We start from the raw sequence: 10301 nt of genomic DNA on the forward strand, positions 1-10301 counted from the left end.
TAGTAGGTAATTATTGCTTAAATCATTTAACTACCATATCATAACTAACTACCAATAATTTGTACTCCCTATTATATACTGATCATAAGAAAATTATATGAAATGATGCATAACCTGATCATCGTCAAAAAAATATTTTTCAGAATTATTTCGTAATAATTGTTCGCAAGAATCTAATACAACATTTCGGTCGTTACAAGATATGATATCGAACATGATTTTTCCAACTCTATTTAATTATTATGATAATATCCTAATTGATCGAGTTGGCATGTGATGCGAGAGATTTGGAATCTACAATTTGAATTGATACCCTTAAATTAAAAGATTCAATTATACTACTCGTAAGGAAACCTTCTTTTTCGGGTTGCATATTTGCAAGTCTCTGAACTAAAAATTGAAGTAGATTAAAATTAATTTATAAGTATTAATTCTAATAAGGGATAAAATTTTAGATATACTTTTCGCTCTGAACTAAAATTATTCATAGGCTAAACATACCACCTAGCTTTGATTTGACTGGTTTAATGGAAACTAGGTGAACTTTTGGCCGAAGTTCACAAATTAAATATAAGTATTTTTAGCATTATTGTATATATAAATATATGATTTGGTATTATTATTAGGATGTGCTCTTGATTAATTTTGAATTTTCTTATAATGAAAAAACAAAAATTCCATATATATCAATTAGGGTGTGCTACTATGCTCTCGAATAATTGTGAATTTTCTTATTTATGAAAAAACAAAAAAAAAGAAACCATATTTATGTGTGAATTATTGGTCTTCAAATTGACCATATCCAGTTACCCATGTGCCTTGCATACATATACCTTTGATTATTCTTGTGATGGTTTTTATTTAATCTTCAATCGGTCATTCTTATCATTTTTCTAATTGTGAATGGAATGAATATTTGATGCTACCAAAGTCCAATGGTCATACTTAAAATGGTTAATGATAGTTAAATTCACAGATTAATCTCTTTAATTTGATATGTATACATTCCCATTATTACTCGATCAACTTGGGGTGAAGCATATCTTATGCATGTGATGGATTAGATCTTCATAATTCGCTTTGCATATATAATTGCAAATATTCTATTGCAAAATTTTCTACTACAACTGGGATATACTATAATAAGCACTCCTTAAGGAGTGACTTATTATGAATAGAAAAAAGGCTTAATTACTAATCATAATTAGGAAGATAGATATATTCAATATCGTTCCGACGAGATTTCCTCAATTATTTGGTCTAACACTAAATTGTTAATGAGGGTTATATGTTCGAAATTGTACTACATCCATCTCATCCTAGCTAAAATGACACACTTTCCTTTTTATTTTGACACAAGTAAAATGACAAATTGCAATTTTTAGAAACTCTTTTTCTCCAATTAATATGTCCATATAATTTTTTCTCTCTTCAACTAAAATATTTAACTCTCTTTCTCTTTTCATTTAATACTTACACCCACTTTTTCTCTTTCTAATTAAACACATTAACTAACAATTGTTAAAATCTAATGATGATTAAAAAATATGTCATCCCAGTCTTGATGGAGGGAATAGTACTTTGAAAACGAAATTGTGGAACTTAATTTGTTATTCATTCTTGATTGTTTTGTTAAAATATATAACTATATAAAGTTCTCAAATTGAACTTTGCACTACATAAAAAAATAAATGTCATTAACATGAAATTGCATTAGATTATTAATAACTGTCACTTCTTGACACACACTAAACATAAGTTGTTATCTTTCTTAACTTGTGATGTTTGAATTTTTTTATCAAAATTTTATCGTCAAATTATAAAAAGAAAAAATAAGGAAAAATTTATGGTCAACTCACTCAGATGTTGGGCCACCCCTATCGCTCTCGGGCTATTTTTGACCCTAATCTTTTATTCAGGCCGATCAAACTTTTTTATCTTAGGGCTATTTTTGACCCTAATCTCCATTTTATGATTTATTTGCGTAAGTCTTTCCGTTTCTGGTTAAATTGACATTCCTGCAAATCACTACAATTTTGTAATCCTCCATTATGATAGAACCATGCGGGATAAGCCAAAACCCGATGATTTGTCCGATTGAGATCCACAAGTGAGACGTAGGAGATCGGATGCAAGGCGTTGCTCATTTTTTCGATTTTAGATATTTTCTTTTTCTAGGTCTTACCTTATCATTTCTAAAGGAATAAATAGTTTTCATTTTGATTTCTTTGACTATTGCGATTGCTACTACTTTTACTATTTATCTATGAGTTAGTTTGAGTGGTATGGAGGGTCATGAGTCATGTGGGATTCACATGCAAAGAAAAGAGAACATAGAACACCTGCTGAATATGCAAAGGCTAAGATATGATTTTAGGTTGTTTCCCTCCATAAACAACCTGGTATGCCTGCCTCTCTCATCAACACAAGAAACATCATGTCTTGTCTCAATCTATAAATCTTTATATAAATGCAAATGAAATAATTAAGTAAGCATTACCCCACTACCCATGCCATAACATTCAATATCAACAGCCACAACGAATTTGGACCATCTTCACCAACACATTCATTAATGACCCCTTAACTTGTATGGTTTGCATGTGATGATTATCAAGGGAGGCCATCTCCCACTCTTTGCACTCAAATATTTCTAAAAAATTCAAAAAAATCGATATATCATAGCCGTAAATAAAGACCACATTATATTTTGTCTTATTCTTTAACTCTTCATTTTCTACAATGTATCCCTGTTACTTTATACCTAATGATTTTCATGGGGTATTCGAATGTCCATTTAATGTACATAGCATTGTGTTTCTTTCCAATTATTCATAAATTCAAGTTCAACATCTCCTTTGTTCAATTTAACCTCTATTTTCCAATACGGTGGTATTACTTCATTAGGAAAATTTTCCTAAAAATCATGAATTTTGATCCAACCCATAATAACTCAAAAGCTGATAAGAAAAAGCGCGAGATTTAACTTTGTTCGCAATTTTCACGAGGGGCGTTATTCTGGTCACCCTCGTGTTTTAAATGACGATAATGCGCACACGTTGATAAACTTCTCATTAGCTTACAAACTGCAAGTGTACGATGCAACTATAGCATAGATATGACAAGTACGAGTATGGTATCCACGACGACTAATTATCTAATCATAATTATTGCAATATCATTCTGTAAGTTCGTATGGGCCGTGTGATTGTCTTGTGGCCAAGCACGGGCCGTGCGTGAGTCGTTGGTGTATCATGTATGCATGGGTTTGTGTTTTCATGGCCTCATGCACGGTCCGTGCTTGCATCTTTACATCTATTGCACCTTTTAGGCCTATTTCCTTCAAAACTCAACAAACTTATCATTGTTAGGAGTACTAGTTTATTAAGAATTATTTTAAATACCATATAAATTCACAAAACTAATCCAAACAAGACAATAATAATTCCAAAACTATCACTTAAATACCGAGTTTATTATATGTGTCTTAAATTAATGGATGGTGTGGTGCACTAGGTGACACTAAGGGTGTCCACAATAGGATGGACTTGCCCAAGCCCAAAGCCACAAAAACTTAGTCAAGGTTAAGAAAACTTGTCCAGGGCCAAAAAAAAACCTGTCCACCCTAATAGTGGACAAACCCAAGCCATAAATTAATTATTTTTTTCATTCTTGGTATATTTTAATTTAACTAGAATAAAAATTATCGGACTATAATAATTAAAAAAAATGCATAATTTAATAAAAAAAATTAAAACCAAATCTTCGTTGTATTATAGAAAGGGGAAAATTATACAACGAAAATTATCGCATATCACGAGTGGAGATTGGAAAGGGGTAAAAAAATTGAGAAGAATGAGTATATTTATAAGAAAAAAATTGAAACTTAGCCTGAGCCGCGGCTCGCACCCAAGAGCCTCGGCCAGGCCTACTGCTCGGCGCTCCCATGGCTACCCCCCCCCTGCGGCTCTGCTTGTCCTCCACTGTAGGGAGCCGCGGCCCGGCCAAGCCCATGCCCGAGAGCCCCGGCTCCCTATTGTGGACACTCTAACATGTACTCTACGCCGTTGTTTAGATGTATACGTATATTTTTTTTATAAAAACAATATCATTTATTTAAATTTTAAAGTCTGAAGCACTTTAATTTTTTTCCTTTAAAACTAAGAAACAACAAAGTTCTCCTCCATATTGCTACGTCGGCGCTAATGAGTTGCAAGCTTAACCAGAATTTAAATACTAAAATTTACTATAATTTTTCTGCTATTTTTCTGATATTTAAATACTAAAGTTCTCTCTCTCTCTACTTCGTCGCAGTTACTCAAGCTTGCATTTGTATACCGGACTCCAAATTTCCTTCCAATTTGATTTAATTTCCATTTGAACTGCAAAAGTTTAAACTTACAAGAACTATGAAAACGGAAAATGAGAAACAATATCGCATACTAATATGAAGTTAAGATACGTAATCTATATATAATAAGGTTTAAGATAACGACCATTAAATCAGTTGTTGAATAATTGGTGGACTCTCATGTTGGGCTGATTGTTTTGTAATGGCCCATGTGAAGTTGGATTGGGCTTGGCCCAAAAACTTATGCCTCTTACTCCAGATGCAGCCACGTGTACTCTCACCCGAATCAAGGTTCTTAGCCGTCGGATTGTGATGTGTGTTTGTTATGTGAGAGGTTAGTCTTTTGGCTTTCATCATTCCTAACTCTACACTCTCTCTCTTACTCTCTCGTTGCTCTCAGAAACCCTCTTCTTCTCTCTTTCTGCTTCCTTCTCCGACGGTTCTCCGGCGGTTTCTTTGTGACTTCTCACGGTTGGAAGTGTAGTAGACCTTGCTACAGTAGCAGAGAAGGCAACCACTTCGGTTGCTGAAGTGTTGGTGAAACTAGGGTTTTGGTGTTTGAATGTTTCTGTGTGAGTTCGTTCTCAGAAGTGATAGATCTGGTTTTGTGGAGTCTGTTGACGCTGGAATTTGGAGTGTGAGGTTAATCACTGGTAGATTCAGTTGTGCTCCTTTGGATCTGAGCTCTTGAGAATAGGCCTGTGCTATCGGCGGGTGTCTGAGCCGAAGCATTAGTTTCTTCTGTGTTCTTTGCATACTTCTTGTGTTTACTCGTGTTAGTTCCTTGTGATACTGATACGTTTGTTGAGTGTGCAGGTGAAAGAAGCTCGATCTAGAAGAGGATCTTGATCTTGTGTAATAGATAGAACTCTATTCTGTATTCAAGTTTTTGTAAACATTGAATGTAAATCAGTCGCTTGGTTGGAGTTTGACTGAGCTCCTTGTACAAGAATAAAGAGGTCATGGTAATTAGTGAATCCGACCCTAGTCTGATCCCTACAGTGGTATCAGAGCCACGGGGGGACTAGGTCGGCACGCCAAGTCGCTAAAGGATGTGGGCAAGTGGAATCCTCCTTCGAGAGGGGATTCACTCTGGTAAATTGGCTGAAACCTACTTGTTTTTCCTCTTTTCTGTTGTAGTGCCAACATAGGCTTGGGATATTTGTTGCTGATAGTTGGTTCTTGGCAAGAACTTATGGCTTATGTGCTTTCTTGTGTTGGCTTGTTGCTTCTGCTGTTGTTTTGTGGTACTCTGTGTATCTGACCTCACTTCACTTGGCCACCAAGCACTGATACTGCCAAAGTGACCCCCTGCGCCCTCCAAGAGTGAGTGATTGAGAACTGGGATAGCCTTTGCCAGTGTGCTCGTGACAGTCAGGGAATTGAGGCTGGTTGTCTACGAGAAAGTGTGTTCTAAGTGTTTGCCGTATGTATCTGTGCTTTAAGGTGTGTAAGGCTCTTTGTGTTTGTCTTGCTTCCTGTGCTCTTGTGAAAATCTTTGCAAAAATGACTCAGCCTGTCGGCCTGATCCCTTTCAATGGAAAAAATGACTTTATGATATGGAAACAGAAAATGAAATGTGTTTTGATTCAACAAAAGGTGTTTAAGGTTGTTGATGGCTCCTTACCTGAAGGTACTGATCAGGATAAAATTGATGAGATGAATGAGTTGGCTAGAGCCACTATTGTGTTAAATCTGTCTGATTCTGTGATTAGGAAGGTTGATCATGTAGAATCTGCTTCAGAAATGTGGAAAAGTCTTGATTCTCTGTATACTGAAACTTCTATGTCTTCTAGAATATATCTGCTTGAAAAATTATTCAAATTTAAGCTTGACTTATCTAAAGACATTGATGATAATATTGATAGATTTCAGAAGCTTGTGCAAGACATTAAAAGGTCTGGTGATAAAACCATAGATGAATACACAAGTATAGCTCTAATGAATGCCATACCTGATTCCTATAGTGATGTTAAAGCTGCCATTAAGTATGGCAGGGATTCTGCCCCTCTTGATTTAATTGTGAGCTCCTTAAAATCTAAAGAATTGGAATTAAGGGAAAGGGCTGCAGATAAGAGTACCTTTAATAAGGCCCTAAATGTTAGAGGTAGATCTCAAACTAGAGGGGGTAAAGACTTTAATAATGGATCAGGCTCTCACTCAAAGTCTAGAAAAAAGTATAGATCCAGGTCCAATAGCAGGGATCCTAAATCTTATAGGAAGTGTTTCAATTGTGGGGAAGTAGGACACTATAAAAAGGAGTGCACTAAGCCTAAAAGGAAGAAAAACCCCAATAATGACACTCAAATTGAAAATCTTGCTAATGTGGCTGAGTATGATGCTGATAATGAATGTGTTTTCATGGTGCATGATTTAATGTTTATTAATGCCTCTCCTGATTTCCCCTTTACCTCAAATGATTGGCTCTGTGACTCAGGGTATACTTATCATGTTAGTCCTTACAAGGAGGTCTTCTCTGAGCTAAAACATGTTACTAATACTTATGTGTCTATGGCTGATGATAAGAAATGTGAAATTCATGGTATTGGCACTGTGTATTTAAAGTTTGACAATGGTTTTGTGCTCTGTCTGAAAAATGTGAGATATGTCCCTGATCTTTGCTACAATTTGATGTCTTGCACTGCTCTTGAAGCTGCTGGGATGGGGGAAAAATGGGGGGATGGTGGCATGAAAATTTGCAGAGGATCTATGTGTCTCTTTAAGGCCAGTAAGAAATGTGGTTTATATGTCTGCAATGTAGTGTCTCTTTCATGTGAAAATGCCTATTCTAATGTGGTTAAAAGTAATAAAACAATGTTATGGCATGATAGACTAGGGCATATGAGTGAAAAGGGTTTGAACATCTTGAAGAAACATGCCATTTTATCTGAGTCTGATGTGGATAGTAGCTTACCTTTCTGTGATACATGTGTGCTGGGTAAACAGCACAGAGTCTCTTTTCCTTCTCCTGTGCCTACTAATGTGAGCAAGTGTGTTCTGGAATATTTGCACATGGATGTTTGGGGCCCTGCCTCAGTGTCTTCTCACTCTAGTTCTGTGTATTTTCTGTCTATTATTGATGATTTCTCTAGGAAAGTGTGGTGTTTTCTCATGAAACATAAGTATGATGTCTTTGAGAAACAGAAAAACTAGAAAATCTTGATAGAAACTCAGACTAGTAAGAAGATTAAAGCCATCAGAACTGATAATGGTCTGGAATTCTGTAATAAACAGATTGATGACTTATGTGCTGCATATGGTATTAAAAGACATAGACCTGTTCCTTATACACCCCAACAAAATGGGGTGGCTGAAAGAATGAATAGGACATTGCTTGAAAAAGTAAGATGTATGCTTAGTAAATCTGGTCTATCAAAGAAATTTTGGGGTGAAGTTTTGTTGACTGCTGCTTATTTGATCAATAGGTCTCCCTCTGTGCCTCTTAAGGGACAATGTCCTGAGTCTGTGTTTACTGGAAATACTATATCTCTTTCTCACCTAAGGGTATTTGGCTGTGCTGCTTTTGTGCATAACAAGACTGACAAACTTGAGCCTAGGTCTAGGAAAGGTGTTTTCCTTGGATATCCTGAGGGTGTTAAGGGTTATAGGGTCTGGATAAGGGATGAATCTGGGTTTAAGGTCATAATTAGCAGGGATGTGGTCTTCAATGAAGCTGAATTCCCTTGCTTAAAGTTGACTGCTGACCCAACTCCACAATATGTGGACAATGAACCTCTCAAGGAGGTGGAGTCCACAGAACCACTCACTGAAGTGGAGAATCAGGATGATACTCCAAGTGAGGTGGAGCAGCCTTTATGGAATACTTATCCAGTCTTTACACCTGATGAGACACCCAATGAGGAAAATCTCAATGATTTTGTTCCTCAAAATGTGGATAATGATGTGGATAACAATGATATGCATGCTAGTCCTTTAAGGAACAATTCTCCTGTCCAGAATATTATACAAAGTCCCTCTGGTGTGCAAAATGCTATTGATGATACTGATTTGAGCAATTATGTGTTAGCTAGAGATAGAGCTAGAAGACAGAATGTGTCAAAACCTACTAGATTTGTTGGCTTGTTGCTCTTATTAATTTGGCTTTTAATGTATATGAGTCTAATGGGGATGAACCCCAATCCTATAAGCAAGCAACTAAATCTAAGTTTTGGAATCAGTGGCATAAAGCTATGTTAGAGGAGATGCACTCTCTTAAGATTAACCTTACCTGGATACCTGTTCATTTGCCTCCTGGAGCATCTGTGGTGGATTGCAGGTGGTTATACAAACTGAAAAATGAGGTGGAGGGTCTTAGGTACAAGGCCAGACTAGTTGCAAAAGGGTTTACTCAACAAGAGAGGGTAGATTACACTGAAATTTTTGCTCCTGTTGTTAAATTCACTACAGTCATATTAATGCTTGCCTTGTGTGCTCATTTTAATTGGGAATTAAAACAGATGGATGTCAAAACTGCCTTTTTGCATGGTGATTTAGATAAACCTATCTACATGAAACAGCCTGAAGGCTTTGTTGATCCCAAATGTCTCAATCATGTGTGTTTACTAAAAAAGGCTTTGTATGGTTTGAAACAATCTCCTAGACAATGGAATATTAAGTTTAACAGTTGTATGCATAAGTTGGGTTTTGTGAGAAGCACTTTTGATGCATGCTTGTATGTTAAGGACCTTAACTCTTCTGTGCCTGTGTTCCTGTTGTTGTATGTTGATGACATGCTTATAATGGGACCTAATTTGAAAACCATAAAGTCTGTTCATTCTGCTTTGAGTGAGAATTTTGACATGAAGGATTTAGGTGATGCTCAGAAGATCTTAGGGATAAATATTTTCAGAGATAGAAAAGTTTCTACCCTTGTGTTGCATCAGGAACCTTATGTGTGTTAAAAAATTTAACATGTTGGATTCAAAGCCTGTCTCTGTTCCTTTGGCTTCTCATTTTGTGTTGAGTAAAGATCAGTGTCCTCAAACCAAGTCTGATATTGATGCTATGAAGAGGGTTCCTTATGCTAATGCAATTGGTTATGTGATGTATTTGATGGTAAGTACAAGGCCTGATATTGCCTATGTAGTTTCATGTCTTAGCATATATATGTCAAATCCTGGATCTGTGCATTGGGAAGCTCTGAAATGGCTTCTGAGATATCTCAAACATACTGCAACATATGGATTGTGTTATTATAAGTGTGAAAATGGTGTTTCCTTAACTGGTTTTGTGGATTCTAACTATGCAAATGACAGAGATAAGAGGAAGTCAAATACCTCCTATGTGTTTACTGTTTGCAGTTCTTGTATCAGTTGGAAGTCCCAATTGCAGCATATAGTGGCATTGTCCACTACAGAGTCAGAGTACATTGCTATCACAGAAGCAATGAAAGAAGCAGTTTGGTTAAAGGGAGTTCTCTCTGAACTTAAATTTCTGAAGCTATCTCCCTCTGTGTTTTCTGATTCTCAGTCTGCAATACAGTTATGCGAAAACCCTGTTTTTCATGATAGAACTAAACATATTGATGTAAGGTTCCATTACATTAGGGACATAGTAGAAAAAGGTGAAGTATTTCTGCATAAGGTGCATACAGATAAAAACCCTGCTGATATGGGTACAAAACCTTTGCCTACTGAAAAACTTATTTTCTGCATTAAATTCCTGCATTTTGATCTAGGATAGTTGCATGTCCCGGGGATTAAAGACCTCAGTCATCCTACCTGTCTTGGTAAAGCTGGTATGTGAACTGAGGCAAGAAGTCCTCCTAGACTAATGGGTTTAAACCCTCTGGTGTCTGGAGGCAGCATGGTGATTCCCTAAATGCCAGTGAACCTTGTTTGTGTTCTTTGAGGCTGAGGGGGGATTGCCTTATAGGCTGTGATGAGTTTCACTTTAGCTTATAGCACATGCTGGTTTCTCAGAATGAAGTCCAAGGTGGAGTATGTTGAAT

At 36.3% G+C, this 10301-nt stretch overlaps 1 protein-coding gene across 1 annotated transcript; it reads left to right on the forward strand.

Moving 5' to 3' along the window:
* The first annotated feature begins 9262 nt into the window (after positions 1-9262).
* LOC121774222 (secreted RxLR effector protein 161-like) lies at positions 9263-10033 on the forward strand. The gene has a single exon (XM_042171132.1). The coding sequence runs from the start codon at positions 9263-9265 to the stop codon at positions 10031-10033; it is 771 nt and encodes a 256-aa protein (XP_042027066.1).
* The last annotated feature ends 268 nt before the right edge of the window (positions 10034-10301 follow it).

This window comes from Salvia splendens, chromosome 17 (genome assembly GCF_004379255.2).
Source record: "Salvia splendens isolate huo1 chromosome 17, SspV2, whole genome shotgun sequence".
Taxonomy (NCBI): domain Eukaryota; kingdom Viridiplantae; phylum Streptophyta; class Magnoliopsida; order Lamiales; family Lamiaceae; genus Salvia; species Salvia splendens.